General features: G+C 41.7%; 1 protein-coding gene across 1 annotated transcript in view; it reads left to right on the top strand.

Moving 5' to 3' along the window:
* CBLC (Cbl proto-oncogene C) overlaps positions 1-25,359 on the top strand; it is a 56,526-nt gene that overhangs the window by 15,019 nt on the left and 16,148 nt on the right. Inside the window, exons 2-5 of the mRNA XM_082274602.1 lie at positions 2,309-2,455; positions 4,060-4,216; positions 9,771-9,892; positions 23,963-24,097. Coding sequence (XP_082130728.1) covers positions 2,309-2,455; positions 4,060-4,216; positions 9,771-9,892; positions 23,963-24,097 — 561 coding nt within the window. The remainder of the gene's footprint in view (positions 1-2,308; positions 2,456-4,059; positions 4,217-9,770; positions 9,893-23,962; positions 24,098-25,359) is intronic.

Here is a 25,359-nt window from a genome sequence, read left to right as displayed (position 1 = left end):
GATAGTAGTAACAGGCATAAAAACAGAGTCGACTGGTCTGACGCGTTTCATCACAGATGACGTCGTCCTGGCATACCCCAGGATGATGTCATCTGTGATGAGCTGACGTCACCGCGTGTGAGAGATCCCGGAAGGACGGGTGCTATGTTTAGCTGGCCGGCTCTGTTTTTATGCCTGTTACTACTATCATGTTGTAAGTGCAATATATTTCTTTCCTAATAAATCACCATAAGTTATCACACTATGGCGCACCTCTCATTATATTTTTTGGAGATTAATACCCTCTGACAAGCCGCCTACTATCTGGGGGATTACAGGGGAGAGGTCTGTTTGACACCACAGCATACTGTTTCCCCAGTGTTGTTGACCCTTGTGGTCCCCTTTCTCTGGTAAGCAGGTTTTTCATGTGGTGGCGGACACGATTTTTAGTGGTGGAAGTTTACTTGCTCACAATTTCAATCCAATTCAATATTTCATGGTTGGACTTTCAATTTTTCCCTTTGTTTAGACTTTCACTGCTTGTGTTTTCATTAATATTTTTTTATCTCTAACTATATATTTTTGTCATTTTTGTCAATTGTATGATTTCATCTTTAATGCAACTAATAATAATAATATTCTACCAAAAAAGATTTACCTGCTGGCAAAATTTTGTTTGACAGGTTTTGTTCTGCTTTTTTATTTGGCTTTCTTATTAGATATGCACTAAATGCTAAAGCATGAAATTACCTTATATTAAATGTTTGTTTGTAAAATAATGAAATTATGCGAAGAATCCCAAAACAAATCACATATAGAATGCTGAAACAGGTTATGCTGGTTCTAGGATCACACTCTTCATGGTTTAGATCCTTAACCTATGTGATCTTTCTGCTGAGACTTCTGACACAAGATGAGGCGAATATGAATCAGAATAGGGGTTAATTAGTGTGATGACTGTAATGGCTAGGTTAGTGTTATATTTAGAAATTCAGAGTGTTAGGGGTTAAAGCCACGTTTGACACAAAAAATGTAAAGAGTAAAAAAAAATCCGCAGCAAGTATTAAGCACAAGAACCCATAAGTGCTTGTACACAACTACAGCAGTCCAAGCTTTTACCTGAATCCTGGCCTGTTCACGCTTCAAGCCCGGGCTGAAAACGCTAATGCAAAAAGGCTAAAAAACTCACTCCACAGCTATAGCTTTCTACAGCTAATGCTACTTGCTTTTTTTTAACGTCCAGTTTGCATGAGGCCTAAGTGTTTAGAGATGAGTGAGTAGATCTACTGCAGGTCAGAAGGAGGTTTACTGCAGATCAGAAGAAGGTCTACAACATTTGCCCATTGACACAAGCCCAAAGCCCTTCAACACAGGCCCTGCAAAACAAACTGTAGGTTAAGTGTGTAGAGTTGAGTGTGTATAAGTACTGCAGGTCAGAAGAAAGCTTGTGTTTTCCCATCAACCTAGGGAGCAAACTATACAGTAGATTACAGTAAGTGTGTAGTGTTGAGTGTGTAAGTCTAATGCAGGTCAGAAGGAGGTCTACTGCATTTGCCCATTGTCACAGGGCAGCCCTAAGGAACGAATTATAAGTTAAGTGTTTAGAGTTGTGTTTATAGAGTTGGAGAGGGATACATGATAGAAACTTGTTTGTGAGGTTTGGCTAGGCTAGGTGTTAAGAGTTTTGGTAAAGTAGCATTAGGGTTTAGGGTGGAGATGCTTTGTCTTCATATTTACTGTTGTACTATACTATTTTCATTTATCTCAAACTACCAGAACCAAGAACTAATGTCTATTTCAGCCTAAAAACGTAAATATCTTCAAAAAAGTAACCTTTCCTACTTATTATTCTGTAGTTGAGAAAAAAAATGGAAATAATCCTCTCCAGGTAAACTTTACACACTGCAAGAGTTCTAAATTAGCACATACTGTATCTCATCCACTAAGGCAGCTAGAAGGATATACAAGTCTTTATTTTCTAAATTACTTTGACCTTTCTTCCTGATTATTCTGTAGATAAGAAAAAAAAAAAAAAAGAGAAAAATAATCACTTCCTGGTAAACTACCTATATGCAATGCAAGGGTTTTGCAGACACCTAATATTTTCAACTTTTTTTTAGAGGTTTTAATGCCAGTACTTTTCTCAAACTGACTGTCATGTAGAAGTGTCTACCGTTACGGGATATCTTCCAAAATGGTCAGATTGGCAGCTAACATCTGCAGTCTGCACAAAAGATACAGATCCTATAACATCTACAACTGTACTTTTTCCCCTGCTGCTACACCATTGTATTTGTTTATTGACTGATACGTTATTTGAATTTTTCAGGCGAACACTGACCAAGCTTTCACTAATCTTCAGCCACATCCTGTGTGAACTTCGTGCTTTGTGCCCTGGTGGGCGGTATCAAGGGAACACATATCGTGTCACAAAACTGGAGGCATCCAACTTCTGGTCACAAGCCTTTGGGACTAGGTAATTATGTTAAAATGTTGTTCAAAACATTCTGTGGCCCATTACTTGCTGTACTCTTAGGGGTTGTTCACACTATAATGCTTAAGGCAAATCGGGTTAACAAGCATTGCCGTGTGTTCTGAGGCATTGCACTGTGGTTTTAAAGGCTTCCATTACAATGACTTGAACAGGACACAAATGGCTCGTTTCCACTGAGCTTTATGATACGGTTTGGTTCGGTGCGGTACGATATTTATGCCGTTTCCATTATGAATGGTACCCTAATTCCGAACCGTACCATACCACTTTTTGGTACCCTTTCGTTGGGGTACCAAGCACATTAGTACCGTACCAACAGGGTGGAGCTACCCTCTGCAGAACTTTGATTGGTTGACAGAGAATCGTCTATCACAGCTTTCCTGCTACACCACGCCTATCATGAAAGGGTACTATTGGCAGTGGAAACGCAATGTGTACTGTTCCGAACCGTACCATACCACTCAGTGGAAACGAGGCAAAAGTAATACATTATAATTTCTTTTATAAAAGTGCAGAAATTGTGTTTGGAATGAATTGGCCCTTGGGATGTCAGTCTAGCATAGCAAGTCATGGATATGTCCAAAGAAAGGAGATGGCCACCACCCAACCCAATGATTTAAATAAAGAAACACCATTTTAGCTTATTTGGCCATTTAGTAAAACGGTTTTCCCAAAGTTTTTTTTTTTTTTGCCTCAGAGGACCCTTGAAATAATGCATGGGTCTTGGGGAACCACTGCTAAAAAGTACACATACAGCTCACTTATGTTATTAAAAAGTTATTTCTAAGTTAATACTCAAAAAGGAATAAAAAATGTAGCATACCTAGAGTATTTGACATTCATGTTGAATCATTTTCACTAAAATGTCCTAAATTAAAAATATATTTATCAGTAATAATCACAAAATTAAAATAAGTAATAATAATGGTGAGAAAAGAAACCCAGACAGACTCCTTTCCATCAATGGAGAAATGTCTCCTGTTGGTGGTCTATAAGAAAGATACCACCCTTATACATAGCCAAAAACATAATTAGAGGTATACCACGGACTCTGCCAAGTGATGTTGGCCCAGAACTATGCACGCACTATCAGATGGGAGGTCCATCTGCCCCAGCTCAATAAACTCCTAGCAGCCTCTGGTTGGGAATGGTTGATTTAGAAGCTTAGTCTTTTTCATGTGGCAGTGTAATAATGGCCAGAAAAGAAAAACAGACTCCCTTATGTACATGGAGAAATGCCTCCTTCATTGGTGGTCAATAAGAAAAATACTACCCTTACACACAGCCAAAAAGACCATTGGAGGCATGCCACTAACTCCATGCACTAACTATTCAAGCAGATGGGTGGAACCCTTAGCAACCTCCGTGAAACCCTGATTGAGAGTGGTTGATTAGAAGCTTGGTTTTGTATGTCCTTGTTGCAATTTAAGAGAGATCACATAAACAACATTAAATCCCTCTTTACAATGTCCATCCATTACCAACTGGCTCTTGATAGTAGAGGTGCACATAAAGGTGATGCAACAATATAATGAAAGGTAACTTTGATCCGTTACTTATCAACATGCCTTTTTTATGTTCTACAGGTGTCTGGTGAAGTGGGAGGAGTTTAGGGGTGGACTGCATCCTGTGCACAACATAGAGGCGGGGCCTCTGGAATCTGCACTGCGCAGTACGATGGATTTAACATGCAATGATCACATCTCAATGTTTGAGTTTGACATTTTCACACGTCTTTTCCAGGTAACTAATTATATAGACAGTATGTTACCATGTGATTGATACAATTTGAAAAAGTGTTATTTTTATCATTAGTAGTATTAAACCCCTAGTAATTTTTAGCGAAAAACACTGAGCAAATAAAAAAAAAAAAAGTTTCCCAGTAAACTACCGTATTTATCGGCATATAACACGCGCCGGCGTATAACATGCGCCGGCGTATAACACGCACCTCAATATTAGGAGCAAAATTTCAGGAAAAAAGCTTAAATTTAAAATAAACAGCTTTGAACTCAGAACTTTTTTTTTATTTAAATGACATCTCACCAGTGCCCTTTATGGCAGCCTCATCAGCAGTGTTCAACAATGCAGCCTCATCAGCAGTGTCCAGCAATGCAGTCTCCAGCAATGCAACCTCATCAGCAGTGTCCAGCAATGCAGTCTCCAGCAATGCAGCCTCATCAGCACTGTCCAGCAATGCAGTCTCCAGCAATGCAGCCTCATCAGCAGTGTCCAGCAATGCAGTCTCCAGCAATGCAGCCTCATCAGCAGTCTCCAGCAATGCAGCCTCGCCAGCGCAGTCTCCAGCAATGCAGCCTCGCAAGCGCCATTGACACTATCCGAATCAGTTTTGAAAAAGGCCGGGAAGCAGCGCCGAGAGCTGAAGGGGGCGGGCTGGGCCGAGGAGAAGGGAGAACGAGCGCTCGTTGTCATCGGAAGTCCCGCCTATGATAGACGTCACACGTCTTGGCAGAGGAGGCGGGACTTCCTATGACAGCTCGTCCCTCCTTCTTCTCGGCCCGGCCTGCCCCCTTCTGCTCTTGGCGCTGCTTCCTGGCCTTTTCTTTTTTTAATATTGGCGTATAACGCACACTATTGCTTTGTGCGTGTTATACGCCGATAAATACGGTATTTGTTAAAGTTCTTACCCCAGCACTTTACAACTTTCAACCCTGCTGGCTCATACATCCCCAGTGTTGCTTCCGGTTTCCAGTTATCACAGGAAAGAGTTAGCAGTGGACAGTGCAATCTAGAGTCAGTCTGTTAACTTGGAGAAGGAGAGTGGTGTCTTGCTATACTAGGCTACAGAGCTGTTTAAATTGATGTATACTGTTTAGGAAGACGTCGCTCTAGTCTCTGCATGCAGGAGTGGCTTCATAGGATCCTGCAATAGAACAGAGCCACCCCTGAAACAGGAAACCTGGGGCAGCAGTCATGTCAACAGCTTAAACAGGAACATAGAAATTTAAAGAAGGAAAAGTGCCTCTATGGGAAACATTTATTCAGAATCCAAACAATTGGCCACTCACATGATGGATAACAATGCAAGGCTCTTTGTTCTTCTATAATCACAAACTGAGCTCGCTTCTACATTTAGGATCAGCTGCCATTTGTTGACTATCGCCTTTACCCCATTGGATTCACAACCGTGGGTTTGATTTACGTTATATTTAGACACTGTGGCTGATCTGTATCTCTAGGCGTATATAGTTTTTATATATTCAACAGGAACATAGGCAAGGATTAAAAGATAAAGAAACTGCATATATAATGATTAAATCAGCTGCTGATAGTGCTTAAAAACTGAGGGTTAAAAGCTTTAAAGTCAGCAGGTAAAATACTATAGCTGCTGACTTTTAAAATCTAATACTTACCAGTGCCTGGAGGCCAGCACTATCTTCCTGCAGCTGGTTCTTCTTATCACTGCTGGACCCCCATCTTAGATACTTTAGCCACCTGTGGCTTCCTTCTTCTTCTTTTTCATTGCAGGCATTTAATGTATTCCAAGCAGAAGCAACGTGTCATTATTGAGTTCTAGAGGAAGGAGGGGTGCAGGCTGTCCAACACCTACAGAAGACTACTAGAATGTTTATGGAGATAACACCATTGACCACCAATGACAAGACATTGCTCTCGCCAATGGTGTAATCTCCAAAAACATTCTGTAGCCTTTTGTGGATGTCAGACACTCCTCTTTTGAAACCTAGCTTCTGCTAATTTTTTTTTTCCAAAATGCTTTATTTGACAGGTGCATATACATCGGTTTGAGTAAATAGCATTTAAAAAGGTATTATTGTAGTCCAAATAGTATAAAGTAAGAAATTGGTAACAGTTTCCTTGTCGTATCAAACAATAACAAAGTTAATCATAAATGTACAAGGGACACGTCACTAAGGATATTGTGGTGATGATAATTGAGAGGAGTGAAACTTCCGTCACACTAAGCAACTTGCTCGTCTCACTTACTAACTTGCTATGTGATTGTGTTAGAGGAATGTAGTACCTAGCTGTGCAGGGTAAGGGAGTCAAGAGATATTCACAAATACTCAGTATGTGGGGGATTGGTGTTTTTGTGTTGCTAAATGAATTAAGGGTCTACAGGATGAAGATTAGATTACACGGGGGATATGCAGGTTTAACGATTGTATGGGGGTAAAGGGAGGGAAAGGGGGCTTTTAAGGTAGGTGAGTTTAAGGGAAAAAATAAGTGGGGGGGGAGGGGGTCAAGCTTCCCAAGGGGTGGAATAGAGGAATGATGGGGGTGTGTGGGGATGAGGGGTACCAGCCTGCTCTCTGATGGTGGAGATTTTACATGTGAGTCTGTGGACCTCTTCCCAAAATGGCTGGATTAAGGAGCATGCCCACCATATCTGTAGAAGCGAGCCCAATTCTTCATTGCAGCACCAGCAGTGGGGGGAGAGTGAGGGAGCGAATTTATGTATTCTGAGTGGAGTCCTATACCACCTAGAGAAGATTTTGTAGCCGTTTTCTTGTCGGGACATTGTCTGAGCCCTTGTGGATGTAAGTGAAGATTTTCTCCCAGTCATGGCCAGCTCCTGTAGCTATTTGCGGCTGGCTAAGTTTGATTTAGGGTCATGGTCAGCAAACAATATGGAATGTATGTCCGAGATTAAATGCCTTTGAGGATCTGATTTTTAGCAGATCGTCTCAAATGGTGTGTGTTGGCGTGTCCATTTTTGAAGGAGTTGGGGTCTACCTAGGAAGTGCCGGATTTGTGCGTATGTCCAAAACGGGAATAGGGGTTTGTGGTTATAGATGTAAGAGCGGGCAAGGACAGAAGATGTCCTTTGTTGAAGAAATGCTCTGCACTGACTATTGGGTGAGGCCTGCTGTCAGTAAGAAAGGAGTCTGTCATACTGGGCTGGAATTCTGGGTTTTGTCGAATTGGGGTTAGAGGACCCGGGGATGATTAAACCTTGTATTTACGACAGGCTTCATGGAAAGTGAGTAGGGTGGTTCCTATTAAAGTGTGCGTTTTGCAGGATAGAGGAATGTGGTCGGTAGCTATCCAAGGGATTTTGTGAAGAGGTGGGGCTGACGTGGCTTTTTCTAGTTGCACCCAGACTTTTATTTGTGAATGTATGTTCCAGTCTACCACCCTTGTTAGTTGGCATGCCAGTATTTTTTGATATCCGGGAGGCCTATGCCTCCTTTCATTTTTGGGATTTTTAGTGTATCATAATTCTGCCTAGGCTGGGATTTCCCCCAAAGGGAGGATGTACACTCTCTGCGACTAAAAGAAAGCTGACAGTACTTTTATTTGTATGGTTTGTTATACATATAAAATTCTGGGGAGGATTTTCATTTTCAAAATTGCGGCTCTCCCAAACCATGAGAAAAGGCCTGTGGACCAAGATTTTAGATCATTTGTATTTTATAGAGAATTTGGAGATAGTTCTTAGCATACAGGTCTGAGAGTTTAGCAGGTAATTGGATGCCAAGGCGAGTTATTGCTCCTTGGTTCCGCTTACGATGGAAAATTAGATTGGCATGGAATACACTATTTACTTGAAATAAAAAAGTAGAACTACTATAGAGGAATAAAGCGGTCCATAGACGGATTGAAATTCTATTCATCTATGGGCAGGCTGATTTGACTTTAATAGATCGACTTCAGTATTACCAGCCTGTCAAGTTTTTTTTCTTACGATTACTACTGACAGCTACAAGGGCCAGCAATTATCATTGTAGTCTGACAGCGAGGAAACCTCACACTGTCAGGGTACAATAGCGTAGCGGGAGGGATTCCCCATCAACACTGTTGTGACAGAGCAAGACCCTGCCACTGTGGAAATGCAGGAGAAAATGAAATGAAGCACCTCCGTGCTTGACTGTAGAGATGTGTTCTTAGCGTTATAGTCAGCATTTTTCTGCCTCCAAACACGGCGAGTCGAGTTAATGCCAAAGAGCTCAATTTTGGTCTCATCTGACCACAGCACTTTCTCCCAATCCTTTTCTGAATCATTTAGATCTTCATTGGCAATCTTCAGATGGGCCTGTTCATGTGCCTTCTTGAGGAGGGGGACCTTGCGGGCACTGCAGGATTTCAATCCATGGCGGTGCATTTTGTTACCAATGGTTTGTTTGGTGACTGTGGTCCCAACTGCCTTGAGATCATTCACAAGCTCCTCCCATGTAATTCTGTGCTAAACCCTCACTTCTCTCATGATCATCCTTACCCCATGAAGTGAAATAATGCATGGAGCTCCAGACTGAGAATTGATAGTTATTTTGTATTTCTTCCATTTGCAAATAATCGCTCCAACAGTTGTCTCCTTCTCACCAATCTCACCAAGCTTCTTGCTGATTGTCTTGTAGCCCATTTCAGCTTTGTGTAGGTGCAGGTTGTCCCTGATGTCCTTTGGTGAGGTTTGAATGGAAGAAAGAGATTCTGTGGACAGGTGTCTTTTATACACATAACGAGTTGTCGTTAGGAGCAACTTCTTAAATTGATAAGACTAATCTGTGTACCACATGAGCCCATACTGTAGCCAGTCTGTGGGAACCAGAATTATTGTTGGTACTTGGTAGGGGATCAAATACTTATTTTAAATCGCTGAACTGCAACTCAATTTATAACATTTGTAATACGTGTTTTTCTGGATTTTTGGTTGATATTCTGTCTCTTATCATTTAAAATACACCTATGATAACAATTATAGACCCTTCATTTCTTTGTATGTGGGCAAACGTACAAAATCTGCAGGGGATCAAATAATTATTTTCTTTACTGTATGTAAGTTATTAAAAAATATATGCCCACTTCTGCATTACTTTTGGTGAAGCCATTTTATCATAAATTTTCTTATCGTAAAACAAAGGTAAATTACACCAATAAAGCAAATTAGTAGGAGTGCTCCATTGAAACCATTTTTTCCAGCTTGTCCTCAAAAATATTTCTTGTTCATTGTTTATACCCCTGATGAAGGAAGACTGGTGTGTCCCCAGTAACACATTGGCAACTTTTATCTTGTGTTATTCCAATCATGAAATAATATGTTTCTTCTGGACACTACTACAGTTGGTTTACCACTCTTATTGCTTTCCTAAACTCTAGATTCCACCCAGGGTGCTCTTTTGGGGCTCCCTGGAGTATCAGAGCTGCCTAGTTAAAGCCATTGAGCTCCACTAATCGGTTTCTTATTTGATATTGAGATGAGACAGCATGAAAGTTCTGCCAGCCTTTGTTCTAGAAAAATGGCAGCTAAAATGTTTTTGGATAGGTTGGATTTATTCTGTTTCCTAAAATGATTTCTCCTTTGTCTATGATCCAACAGCCCTGGGAGACCCTGTTGCAGAACTGGATGCTGCTTTCTGTCACCCACCCTGGTTACATGGCATTTCTCACCTATGATGAAGTTAAAGAGCTTCTACAGGGCCACACACACAAACCTGGCAGGTATGGCACCCTCGGAACTTTACAGGTATTAAAGGGCACCTGCAAGTTTGAATTTATTTATATATTAATCTAAGGAAGCAGGGCATTTTTTTTTTTTTTTACAAGGACAGCTGTATTTTAGTTTCTAAAACAGTTGAAAGATTTTACCCTTTTTTGTCCATGCAGGGCAACAAAGGAATAGCAGAGCAGTCAAGAAACTGATTAATTATTTATCGGGCAGTCTGCGGTTTCCTGATGCTAGTTTACTATTTTTAAAAATAATGCCCAGTTGTCTTTCATATTTTAAACATTTTACAGTATTAAAGATAAACTCTGAGAAAACTAAAAGTACTCATTTGCAGTGGGACTGCGCCTGCACTGCAAGGGTTAACAACTGCTCATTTCTGTCTAGGGGGACCAGGTACAGCAGTTTTGCTTTCCCAGTTCTCTGCTCCCGCCATCTCTAGTGCTCCTGTACCAATTCCCATATCCTCTTCTCCCCTATGCTATGGCGGATCATCAAGACCAAGGCAGAGCCCATTACCTTGCTCTGAACATGAGGACGCCGAGGGACAGTTCACTGCTGGAGCATAGAGAGAAGCGTTGTCTGCTGGGGGGGGAGGAAAAAAATACTTATTGGCGCTTTTCCACTGCATGGAACCGAACGGTTCGGCTCGCTTTTGTGCTTTTCCACTGCTGATACCGCATGGTATGGTGTAGGAACGGTACGGCGGCGCTTTTCCACTGCATGGAACCGAACGGTACGGCTCTCTAAAACAGTACCTACTCGATTGTGGTTCCAAGAGGTACCATACCCGGTACCATATCCCACAATCCTTTGCATGCAGTCACTACTAGCCACTGATTGGTCAGAGAATCCCACCCACCCTGTTGTTATCCCACCCACTTAACTTTGGTACTACTTTAGTGGAAAAGCAAACCATACCGTACCGAACCGTTCCAACACCGTACCATGCGGTACCAGCAGTGGAAAAGCAAACCGGGCCAAGCATGGCCGAGTAGAGCCGAGCCATTATTGTCCCCTGGACTGAAATGAGAAATCAACCCTTGCAGTGTGGGGGCAGTTTAACTGCAAAGGAGGACTTTTGGTTTTCCCAGGGTCGGGCTTTAAGGAAGAGAAAACGAAACCTTCCTGGACTTACCAATAAATAACCTCCTGCAGTAAATAATTCCCAGTTGTGCAGTTGAGGGAGTTTGATGTCATTGTAGTGGTTTATGCAGGTGCTGAATGACAGCCTAGAATCCTGCAGAATAACAATAGGCCTGGAATTTGATACCGATAAAACACACTGAAACCTTTACCATGTCCATTTCTCAAGCTCAACTTCAAGACATTTTTAAAGACCATTGATGAACCCAGTTAAAGTGGTTGTAAAGCCCTACATATGGCCACTGAAGTGACTGGCTTCAGGTAATACACAGAGATGAAACAAATCATCCTACATAAGTTATACCTGTTTATCTGCAGCCCTCTCTTCTCTCCATGTGCAGAGTATTTCTCAGCTGTAGAAGGCAGGGGGAAAACATATGATACCACACACTGCACAACATAGAACAGGAGGGAGCCGAGTGTAACCTAAGTGGAGAGAAAGGATACACCCCCTTCTACACAGCCTTATAGGGAATCATGCACAGCTGAAGCTGTCAGCCACCTTCTATGTGCTGGAGAGGGGGATGGGGCTGTCTCCTAGGATTCTGTGGTGTTGGCATAATCTGTCAGAAGTGACTCATGCAGGTAGCATAGGGAGGAGAGAGCAGATAGGAGCTACACTAAGTGTTTTGGATTGAGGCTAGTAGACACTAGAGAAGGTTATGTTTTGTTAATTTTTCATTTCCAAGATTTACAAACACTTTAGGTATACCTTATCACTTCTCTGACTTTTGGCTGAGATCAAGTTTAGTATCTGTTCTTATCAATGGCTAGTAGGGGTGCCTTACCATCATTCTGGCCTTTTGGTAGGAATAGCTGGCTTTAGTGTATCCCTGTTGGTATGATGGGACTCTGAAGGCTAGTACTGGCTGGAACAGAGACCTGGGAGCCTATGGGATGTGGGGCATGGAAGTAATTCTCCCAGGAAGACTGGAAGAGCCCAATGCCTCCTGATTTGAATTGGTCTACCTTGTCTGGCCATGGGCTGGGAAGGCAGAGAATCTGCAGTGCTGTGCTCCCTGGGAGTTGGTCGCCACAGGGGTGCTGTTAGTATCACTTGGGCATGGTACTCCACAGTGAGAAGTGAGCACATGGTTCACGGCACTTATGCTTTTTTCTGCCCTCTACCTCTTTGGGCTAGGCGTTTTGGCTAAGTGCAGAGCAATTTTTTAGCTACCAGGCCTCAGGACCTGGCCCATGCACTAGCACGGGTACTATTTTTTTTTTTCTCACGTTTTTCCTTTTGCACTTTTGTCTGTGTCTTTTTCACTTGGATGGAGGGTGTTGGTCTTCGAGCCTTCCCTGAAGTCTAGGGGGAAGATGTGTGGCCATGAGGTTCCTTCCTCCCTTGGACTGAGGGGGCCTCTCTTCGGGAAAGCCTCTCACCTAGTACTTGTTGGTTGGCTTTGGCTGGTCATGAGGAGAGGGATCTGCCAGGCTTTTTGGCTAGATGGACCATGCTCAAACCTTGCCCCTGTCAGGAGCCTTGCGCCTCGAGGGGTTAAGGTAAGGTTTTACTCCTTCTGGGGATTTATAAAGGCACACCCTGTAAATGTTACTAAATTCAGAACCTGCATTCACTATATCTAGTCTCTCACCATACACAGGACATGGAATTGCAATTATTTTAGTAAATATAAACTGCTAAAGACCTTTTCATTAGCAGTATATAGCAGTCTTGTGACTTGTATCAGTACCTAGTAAAGCTTATAGGAGGAGTTTTCATTTTTCCCTGATCCTCTGTCTGGACAGTGCTGATTGGCCCTATGCTGATCACATGCACTCTACCAAGAAAAAAGAAAAACTCTCTAGCAATACACACCAAACTGAGCATGTGCAGCCTGACTCCTAATGCTCTGTTCTATCACAAGATGGGTTGGAGTCAGTTAAAGAAGGGGAGGATCAGAGAAAACAGGATCATGCGGCCCATTTTACACAATGTGAAAGATTAACCCCTTAGGTTCCACAATAAGTATAACAAGCATGCTTTGCTCTATATACAGACTCATTTTACTATTGTGGGTTTAGTAACACATTAAAGTGCACTTTTTTGTGTGTGTTTCACATGCATTTTTTTTTTTTTGTTCACTTACGGATGTTTGTTTTTGCGCACCACCGTGGATTTAAAAAAAACAAAAATTAAAAGAACTAAAAATTTTTTACAAATCAGCTAAGTTCCACAATGCTTAAAAGGAAACATAAAGGGGCATTTATCCCAAACGGGTAATAGGAAATCCACAGGTTGATCACATGGGGAAAAAATGGTACTATACGATAACCAATGTATAAAGAGTAAAACAAGAAAAGCAAAACAAAGGAATAACAGTAAAATAAAAATTAAATAAACTTTATTTGTACAAAAAAGCCAAAAAGGCCTTAACCACTTAAGCCCCAGAAGATTTTACCCCCTTCCTGACCAGGGTTTTTTTTTGTGATTCGGCACTGCGTGACTTTAACGGACAATTGCGCGGTCATGCGATGCTGTACCTAAACAAATTTGACGTCCTTTTTTTCCCACAAATAGAGCTTTCTTTTGGTGGTATTTTATCACCTGTGGGATTTTTTGATCATGCGCTATAATCAAAAAAAGAGCGACAATTTTGCAAAAATAACAATATTTTTCACATTTTTTTATATGAAATTCCCCCCCCAAAAAAATGTAAAAATCTAAATTTTTTAACATTTTTGGCCAATTTGTTTTCTGCTACATATGCTTGGTAAAAAAAATCACAATAAGCATATTTTGATTGGTTTGCGCAAAAGTTATTGCGTTTACTAACTAAGGGAAAGATTTTTGTAATTTTTGTTGTTTTTTTATTAACGAGTAACGGCGGCGATCTGCGATTTTTTTTTGCGGGACTGCGACATTGCGGCGGACAGATCGGACCCTTGACTGACATTTTTGACCCTTTTGGGGGTACCAGTGACATTACTACATTAATTAGTGCTATATATATGCACTGTTACTGTAAAAATGACACCGGCAGGGAAGGGGTTAACTTTATTGGGGAAGGAGGGGTTAAGTATGTCCATAGGGGCGTGTTTCTAACTGTGATTGGACATGGCTACTGGTGTAAGAACAGAGATCAATGGTCCTACATAGTAGAACCGTGTGATCTCCATTTTTACACAGGGGAGAATGACAGGCGGCTTTGTTTACATTAGCCGCCTGCCTTTCTCCCTTCGCGGCGAATGATCGCGAGTGACCGGCGGACATCGGGTCCGCCGGTCACACGCACTGACTTGTTAGGGAACGAGCCGGGGTGGGCCCGCGCCTCTGCGGGCGCGCGCTCGCTCGCCTGCTATTGGCTCACAAGTAAGTGACAGGCTAGTGACGTACCCATACGTCACTTTGCCTGGCCGGGGCTGACCGCCGCAGTATATGTACTTGCGGCGGTCGGCAACCGGTTAAAAGCCAATCATAAGTAAGTGCATACTAAAAACAATGTAAACACATGAAAGACTGTAAATACATGAGGTAAAGCCGAGTCTACAGGATACAGTAGAGGTATGTGGACAGGAAACCCCAACTAAAAATGTTTATTAATAATGCTAATATAAGCAGCAGAATCTAGTTTCAGATTAGCATTCATCAGTCCCCCGCGCAGCAGGGTTCAGGTTTGAAGAGAAAGGATAAGCACTGTGATCCATTACTACACTTATAGCTTGGTGACAGCAGACTGAGTACAATTCATTTTTTAACTGCAGTAAAAATAAAAAAGTGAAGTTACTGATTCAGCTGTGGGTTTCTTGGTTCACACAACTGGCAGGGCAGAATTTCAGTCCTTTGGCAAGTTTTACATATTTCAACTGTGCAATTGGCTGTATGCCCGGTGTTGGGCTTTACGCTAAATTGTTTTTCTCAAGCCTAGGGGTGCATAACTGCTTGGTTTCTCGGGAAATCTGAGAAGCTGCCTATATTTATCTTACATTTTGCAGTTGTCATAGAGGTTAATTGATATTATATGTATGTAGACTTGTTAGAAAGGCACAGGTAGAGATATCAATTTCTCAACCCCATGAAAGTTTTGTTTTGTACTCTTCTGTTTACCTTTACCCTACATCGTGCAGGAGATTGATTCAGAAATCATGCCAATAGGAAAGTCCCTCCTGAAACTGTTACGGAAAATTTTACTTGCATGAATACTTTAGACAGGCTATTCCAGTTTACTTATTGAAAGCTTTTAAAACCACAAATGCTAAAGTGTAAACTATAATCGGTTAACTAGTCCCATTGTTGGATTAAAGTGGTTGCAAAGCTCTGAAATCAAAATAACAAAGCATATCCCTCTATGGTGTGTACTTGCCTCAATCCAAAGCATTTAGTGTGATTTATGTCCCCTCTGTCATTCCATTGCTATCTGCATGACTCACTTCTGACAGGTCCTGCCCACAGAATCTCAGGGGATGGCCTCCCCCCCCCCCCCAGCACCCAGAAGGTAATTGACAGCCCCTGGTGTGCAAGTTTCCCTATAAGGCTGTGTGTGTGTAGGTGTGCGTGTGTCCTTTCCTTCCACTCAGGTCTCAGAGTACGCCCAGCCCTACTATATATGCTGTGCAGTGTGTGATGTAAAATCCCTGCCTGCTAAAGCTGAGAAATAGCTTTTGATCTGTGTGTTTTAGAAGACTGTAGAGATGAAAAGACTGCAGATAACTAGGTACAACTTATGTAGGAGGCTTTGTTTTATCTCTATGTAGCACCTGAGGCTTGTCACTTCAGTGAATATATGTAAGAATTTACAATGACTTTAGGAAACCCTTTCAATGTTATACGTTTAATACCTAAGATTACATTTTCAAATGGATTAAATTTAGAAAAGTTTCCCGTATTTTGACTTCATTCAGACTTGTGAAAATAGAAAAAAAAGGTCAAGTGAAGTTCCTACTACAATTAGAAAAGGCTGATCCATGCTTTTTAGAGTTTTAGAAAAAGAACATGCAGCATTATGGACTTTTTGGAGGTAATTTCCTCCTTGATCAGTTCTTCCACCTAAAGAAGGACAATGTGGCTTCTAAAATATACATAGAAATACTTGTGCTATCAATAAAGGGGCCAGACTGCTCTTAAACACTTGACCTCTGGAAGATTTACCCCCATGCCATTTTTTGTGATACGGCACTGCAGTACTTTAGCTGTCTTGCAACACTGTACCCATATAAAATATATGTCCTTTTTTCCCCCACAAATAAAGCTTTCTTTTGGTGGTTTTTGATCACCACTGTATTTTTTTATTTTTGGTGCTTTAAACAAAAAAAGACTGACAATTTAAAAGAAAAAAAAAACAATATTTTTTACTTTCTGCTATAAAACATGTCCAAAAAAAAAAATAAATAAAAATGTAAAAAATCAAATTTCCTGATAAATTTAGGCCAATATGTATTCTGCTACATATATTTGGTAAAAAAAAAATTCCATTAAGCGAATATTGATTGGTTTGGGCAAAGGTTATAGCGTCTATGGGATATATCATTTATTTATTTATTTATTTTACTAGTAATGGTGGCGATCAGCAACTTGGGACTGCAATATTGCGGCAGACAAAGTGGACACTAATGCCTTGTTTCCACTGAGCGGAACGGTTTGGGTCGGTACAGTTTGGAAGGGTTAGAATGGTCCGGTCTATTCAGGTGAGCGTTTCCACTGCAAGTCGGGCCACCAGGGACCATGCGGGGTTTACACCAAATGAGGTGTTTGTTTTGCTCTTTCATTTGACGTGAGCATTGATGGTTTCCTGTCCGCCAATCAGAGGACTCTATCGTGTGACGCCAGTAGCTCCGCCCTAACCGTACCGTACCATTTCCTATGGCCCTACATCTGAAGCAAGACCAGGAATGGTGCGGTTTGGTTCGGTTGTATGGGCCACTTTCATAATGGAAACACTCAAATTAGCGTACCGTACCGAACCGCCCCGAACCGATCCGCTCAGTGGAAACGAGGCATTATCGACACTTTTTGGGAACCAGTGACACTAATACAGTGATCAGTGCTAAAAATATGCACTGTCGCTGTACTAATGATACTGGCTGGGAAGGGGTTAAACATCTAGGGCAATCAAAGGGTTAAATGTGTGCCTAGCCAGTGTTTTAGTGTAAACAGTGTGCTGCTTTCACTAAGGCAAGTAATGGATTTTATTCCCTGCTTTGCAGGGAATAAAATCCATTATTTTCCCACTGACAGGACAGAGCTCTGCCTTATTTACATGGGCTGTGTCCTGTGAAAATTCCAGGCTGGTGCTGGTGGTAATCCATTGGTGGGCACCCGTTGATCGACATCTGCTGTGTTTAATCACAGCATGGCTAGGTAGCCGGTGGCATGCCCCCTACCTGGAAGTTCCAGATCACATACTAGGTACATAAACCGGCAAATCATAGGTGCCTTGCCACCATATATCTATGTTGTATGGTCAGCAAGCAGTTAAACAGGTCATACATGGATCAGTTTATTTTGTTCAGCCAGCGTGGATGGGGGAATCCTCCCTGTCTTTGTATTCTGACAGCAGTGAGACTCCCCCCGCCATCAGCATACACAGATCAGCACTGCAGCCTATTGCCTGCAGCACTGATCAAGCGAAAATATACAACAGTGCAATTGAACAGAATTAGATCAGTAGATCAGCTTCTGTTCAACCACAGTGGCAACCCATTGATCGAAATGCGTCTGGTCCCTGCTAAACCGGCTAAAATTAGATCCATGTATGGTCACCAGCTTCATTGTCTAAAATGTCTTTCTAAGCTGTAGCATTAGCTGAACCCTACATATGAAGCCCCCAAGCTTGGAGGGGTGTTCATATATATTTGGTACATGGTCAGGTCAGGTGGGATGGTCAGGAGTGTAACGGCACAGCACACTCTAATACTTTGTGCTTAATATGTACTCATACAATCATTCTTTGTTGTTGCTTATTCTTCTGGAATGAACCACAAGTGAGTTACAGAAGCAAGGAGACGAGGATTCATTCATAGGTATTTAGAGGGTATGATTGCAAGAAAAAAAATAATGTGATGATTTTGTTGTATCATCGTGACGTTGGTGTTTTCTGTCACAAAGCTAAACACCTGTCTCAGCAGTCTCTGATGAAGGTGTCATTGCACAACCCACAAACTGCAAACAAACCAGTTCCAGGAGAGTGAAGCAAATCTTATTCAGATTTATGGTGAGTGATGTCACTGACCTAACATTACTCATGAATAAAGAACCTCACTTTCAATCAGCGGTTTATGAGACAGGGATTATGCTTCATGTCAAAATTGCAATAAATGTGATAAAACTCTCACCAGGATACAAATTATCACTGTTGATGGACTTTAAACTTTAATTGGAATACTTCCCTGTTCACTCCTTGCCCCAGATTCACCTGCTTTATTCCTGGAAGTGACATTAATGTAAAATGCATTTATAGTTCCTTGCAGTAACAAGAACAGATCACCTGTACTGGATGAACATATGTACCTTGTATTTTATGAAAGGGATATTCGTTTGCAATTTTTTGCCAAACACAATCATTAAATGCACTTTAAACATTATGACCAGCTCCATTCAGTGCAAAAATGTTAGTGGTGGATATTTGGCTAACATTCAATGCCATCAATTGACACTTATTTGATTGAGGGGGTTTGTTCAGATAATTATAGGTATCCATAAAACAACCCTAGTGGCAATTAAAGTGGTTCCAATGGCAGAAGGCTTTTTATTCTAATGCTTTCTATGTATTAGAATAACAAAAACCTTCTGTGTGCAGCAGCCCCTCTTATAGTTACCGCTCAATCCAGCGATGTTGCAGGAGAGCCTCAGCTGTCCTGCCATTGGTGCTCGCTGCTGTCAAAGTCAGTGTGCCAATAAGAAGAGAGAGGGGGTGGGGTCAAGCTATAGCTCTGTGTCTGAATGGACACACAGAGCAGTGGCTCGGTTCAGGTGCCCCCATAGCAAGCTGCTTGCTCTGGGGGCACTCGGCAGGAGGGAGGAGCCAGGAGGGCTGGCAAGGGACTTGAGAAAAAAAATATCGGGGCTGCTACAAGTACAGTAAACCCCCGTTATATAGCAGTTCAGTTTTCGCGGTCCCGGAATTTCGCGTTTTTTTTCTGTAAGACCTATTACTATTGTTTTATTAATTCAATCGTTGTTAATTCAATATTTTTGTGTTTTCCATTGCTCTTGCTCTATCGCTCAGTATCTTTTATGTGTTTAAATTTGTTTCTATTGTTTTAAAAGTGTGTTTAAAGACCTTAAAATGCTTTTAAAAGTACAGTGAAAGTTATAAAACATGCCTAGGGTGTATTTAAATAGGGTATTTCTATTTTGCGGATTTTCACTTATTGCGGGTGGGTCTGGAACCTAACCCCAGCGATGGAGGAGGGTTTACTGTATAGCATGATTGGTATTTTTAAACAAAAAAAAAAACAAAAAAACAAGACTTTAATGTCACTTTAACCACTTAAGCCCCGGAGGATTTGGCTGCTAAACGACCAGGGGGTATTTTGCGATTCGGCACTGCGTGACTTTAACGGACAATTGCGCGGTCCTGAGATGCGACGCTGTACCTAAACGAATTTGACGTCCTTTTTTTCCCACAAACAGAGCTTTCTTTTGGTGGTATTTGATCACCTGTGCGATTTTTTAATCACGCACTATAAACAAAAAAAGAGCGTAAATTTTGCAAAAATAACAATATTTTTCACATTTTTTTATATGAAATTCTCCCAAAAAAAAATGTAAAAATCAAAATTTTTTTAACATTTTCGGCCAATTTGGCCAATGCTACCTATGTTTGGTAAAAAAAATCGCAAAAAGCGTATTTTGATTTGTTTGCGCAAAAGTTATCGCGTTTACTAACAAAGGGAAAGATTTATGTCATTTTTATTGGTTTTTTTTTAACGCGTAATGGCGGCAATCTGCGATTTTCTTTCGGTACTGCGACATTGCGGCGGACAGATCGGACCCTTGACTGACATTTTTTAAACTTTTGGGGTTACCAGTGACATTTCTACAGTAATCAGTGCTACACATATGCACTGTTACTGTAAAAATACACTGGTAGTGAAGGGGTTAACTTTATTTGAGAGGGAGGGGCTGTGTGTGTCCCTAGGGGCGTGATTCTTACTGTGATTGGCTGTGGCTTTAGCTGTAGGGACACTCATCAACGGTTCTACATTGTAGAACCGTGTGATCAGTGTTTTTACACCGAGGAGAATGACAGGCAGCTTGTTTACACAAGCCGCCTGACTTTCTCCCTCTCCCCCGACGATCGCCGAGTGACCGGCGGACATCCGTGACTGCGTGGGAGCGCGCCTCCGCGGGCGTGCACTCGCTCCCCAGAGCCTCACAGGCTAGCGACGTAGACCTACGTCACTCTGCCTGTGAGGGGCTGACTGCCGCAGTAAATATACTGTGAGCAGTCGGCAAGCTGTTAAGGATAGGGAAATCTACTTGGGTTTGATTTGCAATTTCATTAACACCTCTCTGAACTTTGCAAAACTTAGCAGCAAATCTCATTTTTCAAGGCTAATAAGCACATTACTGTCAAAAAAGGACATGAGAATCTGGGCACTGCCATGAGGGACATTTACCAAAGCTAATGCCATAGAATGAGTAGAGGATCCTTTGCTTCAACTTCAAAGGGCAATATTAAAAAAAACACAAACCTTTTTAAATAACTAGCATAGGAGATGCATTTAAGCTGTATGTGGTGTTACAGAACAGTATGATTTTTTGTAGAAAGCATCAGCAACATCGTAATCTGGGATCATATATTTTAGATGTGTAATTGATTTTTTTTTAACTTTTACATTAGTATAGATAAAATACAACAGCAGCATAACAATCTGATTCCTTTCAACCTCAAGGCTTTTATTTTTTAGGTAGTATTGGCTGCAAAACCTGTTTTGTAAGCAAGCAGTAATTGGCCCAAATTGACCGGTGGAAGTAGCAGACACAACAAATGAAAAAGCCATAGTGAAGTTTACTCTTCAAAAAAATAAAGCTTCGTACAAATTGCCCAGTGGCAAAAACTGTTAAATACTATTTATTTTTTGCAATACCACACGTTATTGTCTTATTCCAAATATAGGTTTCAGATATGGACAGAACAGTACACAAGCACTTGAATATGCAACAGAGACAATAGAAACATGTTGCAATAACAATATAAGTGCATTATTTGAAAAACAATAGCCACAAATATTGTTCAGTGGCTGTGCAGTATGTAAGCAGCTTGATTAGGCCACCAAATAGGAGGGAGAGACAAGGCAGGTTTTATCTTGTAATATAAATTAGAGTATTATTTGAGAGGCAATAGTAACAAATGTTGTTTAGTTTAATATATTTATTTTTACTTTTTAATATTCAGAAAATATCAAAAGTATAGCTCACAAACAATGCAATAAGGCTTAAAGTACAAAAAAAGCCAATTACCAGCCCATAAAAAGCATACCTAATCAAATAAACCAAAAAACATAGCTATTCGGGGTCAGACATCTATTAAACAAATGCACAAATAATACTGAGTTGTGGAGAGCTTACCACATGAGGGTTTGGCACACGAAGTAAGCATGGGGATTGCAGGGCATAAGTAGATAGAGTGGAACTGCCGCCATACAAGATTCCTCCTTGCTCAGAGAACCAAACCAGCAGTGGATGGGCCATAAGATAACTATGAACATTCACCCTTACCTAGAAAACACATAGTGAATGTTAGGAAAGTGAGGAAAAAAGAGAAGGAGGAGTGTGGGCCTTTTGCTGATGATTTGTTGTCTCATTGAGGTTCTGCTCCCACTGAGCTCTAAGGTGTAGAAGAGCCATGTGTTTCTCAATGTATGCCCAAATGGCCTGTACGTTTACTATGGCTGACATGCTGCCGGCAGAGACTACAGAGCAAAATGATGCTGTTGGCAGCAGATAAGTTAAAAAGGGTCCACATTGCACAGCTCTGTGGGCCAGCTTTAGGGATATCAGTGGCCTGTACTTGCGGGGTAATGCTGTAACATGGTCCTACCTGGACAAAATCCGCCCTAATTGCTGTTCCGCCTTCAGTCAGAAAATTCCACCTTTCCAATTGGTTGTACCCATGGATGGCCTGCCAACCCATATTATTATCCAGCTTATCACTGGATGCCTGTAACGCTCCTGCGTTTTATGTATGATGTGGATTTTCAGCTGCAGAAATATTCCACTTCAGTAGTCATGTAGAGAAACGCTGAGACACCAATCCCAACTCCCAATGACTCATCATGTGTGGATGATCTCAATTCAGCAAGTAAATACACACACTCAGTAAGATGTTTCCTAGAGTGACTTATGTATATAGTAACACAGTGATGATAGGCTGAAGAGACAGATTGGGTAGAGATGGTAGATGACAGACACTTGAAAGGAAATGTTCTTGAAAGTAAGATAGTAGCAGATGGGATGCAGATAGGTTTAGCAATCATGTATGGTAGCAGATGACAGAGTAGCAGGTGGACATACAAGAGAGATCAACCCAGTGCAAGAACAGGTGGTAGTAGGCTCAAGAGCTAGCAATCTTAGATAATGCAGATGTAGTAATAGTCCTTAGTATGCAGAGCTAGATAGTGTAAGCTTTAGTATGAAGGTTATAGAGGTTTCCCCTGTGGGGTACTTATCACTAATAGCAATGTAGCAGAGGAGATGATCACATGATAAAATAATTCCTTACTGCCATTTTGTGGGATGTTGTAATTGGCAGAAGAGGAGGAAGAAGAGGGCACATTACCAGCTGTTACAGAAAACTGTCTGTTCTGGACCTGGGAGAAGGAAGAGGAGAAATGCTTTGACAACAACTTAACTACCTCCTGCATGTGCTGTGGCTGTATAGCACAACTAATCAGAGAGAAAATGCTTTGTCTTTAAATGTTGTGGACCAACTGCCTCTTTGTCAGAACCTGCTTGCCCCTTTGTACCTCTGGCTCTCAATAAAGGCCTACCTGAATTTCTTTTTTCTTCAAATAAAAATGATTGCCTAAATTTAATGTTAGCTATGGAAAAAGATGGGATAAATATGTGGTGCTTTGGTGCACACAGTCAAATAATTTTATCATAATTTTGTTTAGACCGTGCAACCTCGAACATGCAGAGTAGCAGTAAACACAAACCTCATCTGTAGTTGCAATGGGTAAGTTCAAGTTTAGGGTTAGGGAATTTACATTTACAGCAAATCTGTACCCAACATTTTGTACAGGAGGGGGGATGGTTACAACTCATATTTGGTTCCTGTTTGGAGAGGAAGCCCCTCCAAAATGTGGGGAAATTACCTCTGACACAGTCATCACCAAAACAGGAGTCTCAATTAGAATTTTTCCCCTCACTTTTATTTGTAGTGATAATCATAACTTTTTGGCTATCCCATTACTTTTTGTTCCAGTGGCAATTGTTATCAGGACAAATGGGGATTGTGAATCACCAAAACATAGATAAAAAAGTTTGCACCAGAGTTACTTTAAAACTCAAAAACAGTATACTTATTTTATTTATTATTTTTTAGGATACAGTTAGAAAGAATTATTAAGTGTTGTAGCATGTGAATATTTTACAATCACGTTGTTTTTACCCGATTCTTCATGTCTCCGGGAGCAAATTGGACAATGCTTTATATTTGTTGTTTTGTCTTCCTTTGGGTCAACTGTGGGTATAGGAGTGTGTACATGGATATAATCATGGTTAGGCAAGACATAATGTACAAACATTAAAAAAGGTAGAAATCAAGCCATGCTCTGAACCCAGCACTTGCATACTTGTTCCCAGTCATTGATTTACAAGATATTGAATTGGAAGGATCAGAATGAGAGCCAGGCAATTATCGTTTTTATAAGCAGGTGGCAATTGAAGCACAGGTAAATGTCTAATAACAGAACTTTTAAGGTGAACATATACAGACTTTAATTAATACTTTGCCTTTGTTTTCTCATAGTTATATCTTCCGGTTAAGCTGCACACATCTCGGACAGTGGGCCATTGGCTATGTGACCTCTACTGGCGGCATCCTGCAGACCATCCCTCACAAGTCTTTATATGAAGCACTGAATGAAGGAGAGAAAGAGGGCCTGTGAGTCAGAAATGCATCTTGGTGTTTTATATGGGTCTTCAGGGGTTACAAAGAACTCAGAAGGTGGTTCAGGGACTGTAAGAGTCAGTGTTGGTCAGAGAATGTGAGAGAAATTACTGATCAAAGGTTGTAAGGATGAGAGTTGTTCAGGGGATGTGAGGGTGAGGCCTGATCCAAGGCTATGAGGGCAATGGTTGGAAGTGGGTCAATAGCATGGGGATTTGATGATGAAGGCTAGTCTGATGACTGTGAGGGAAGCTATAAGGGTGATGACTTGTCAGGGTATAGTGAGGATGACTGTGTGTCAGAAGGCTTTGAAGATGATGACTGGTCAGGAGACTGAGCAGGATGGCTGGTCAGGGGTGTGGGAGGCTGAAGGTTGTGGGGGTGTTGGCTGGTCAGAATACTGTGTGGGTGATGGCTGGTCAGAAGGCTGTGAGGATAATGGCTGGTCAGGAGGCTGACCATGATGGCTAGTCATAAAGCTGTGAAGGCAATAGCTGGTCATTAGGGTGTGAAGGCAATGGCTGGACAGAAGGTTGTGATGGTGTTGGCTTGTCAGGAGACTGAGCTTGATATATGGTCAGGGGCCTGTGAGGATGATAGCTGTTCAGAGGGCTGTGAAGGTGATGTCTGGTTAGTAGGCTGTGAGGGTGAGGTCTAGTCAGGGGTTTGTGAGGACGAGGGTTGATCATGGGGGTCGTGAGGGTAAGGGCTTCAGGGGGGTCGTGAGGGTATGGGCTGGTCAGGGAGCTATAAAGGCGCTTTTCCACTGCATGGAACCGAATGGTACGGCTCTCAAAAACAGTACCACCTCGATTGTGGTTCCAAGAGGTACCATACCCGGTACCATATCCCACAATCCTTTGCATGCAGTCACTACTAGCCACTGATTGGTCATAGAATCCCACCACCCCGTTGTTATCCCACCCACTTAACTTTAGTACTACTTTAGTGGAAAAGCAAACCATACCGTACCGTACCGAACCGTTCCAACACCGTACCATGTGGTACCAGCAGTGGAAAAGCAAACCGGGCCAAGCAGGGCCGAGTAGAGCCGAGCCGGTACTTGCAGTGGAAAAGTACCATAAGAGGGAGGGATAGTCAGGGTCTGTGATATGAGAGCTATTCTGGAGGCTGGGGTTGAGGGCTGCTAAGGGGGCTATAAGGGTGAGAAATAGTCAGGAGGCTGTGAGGGTGATGTCTGGTCAAGGGTCTATCAGGATGAGGGCTGATCAGAAGTCTTTGAGGGCTGGTCAGGA

The sequence above is a fragment of the Pelophylax lessonae genome (genome assembly GCF_965119305.1).
Source record: "Pelophylax lessonae genome assembly, chromosome: 12".
NCBI lineage: Eukaryota > Metazoa > Chordata > Amphibia > Anura > Ranidae > Pelophylax > Pelophylax lessonae.
The sequence above is the reverse complement of the archived record's forward strand: the minus strand, read 5'-3'. Positions and strand labels throughout refer to the sequence as shown.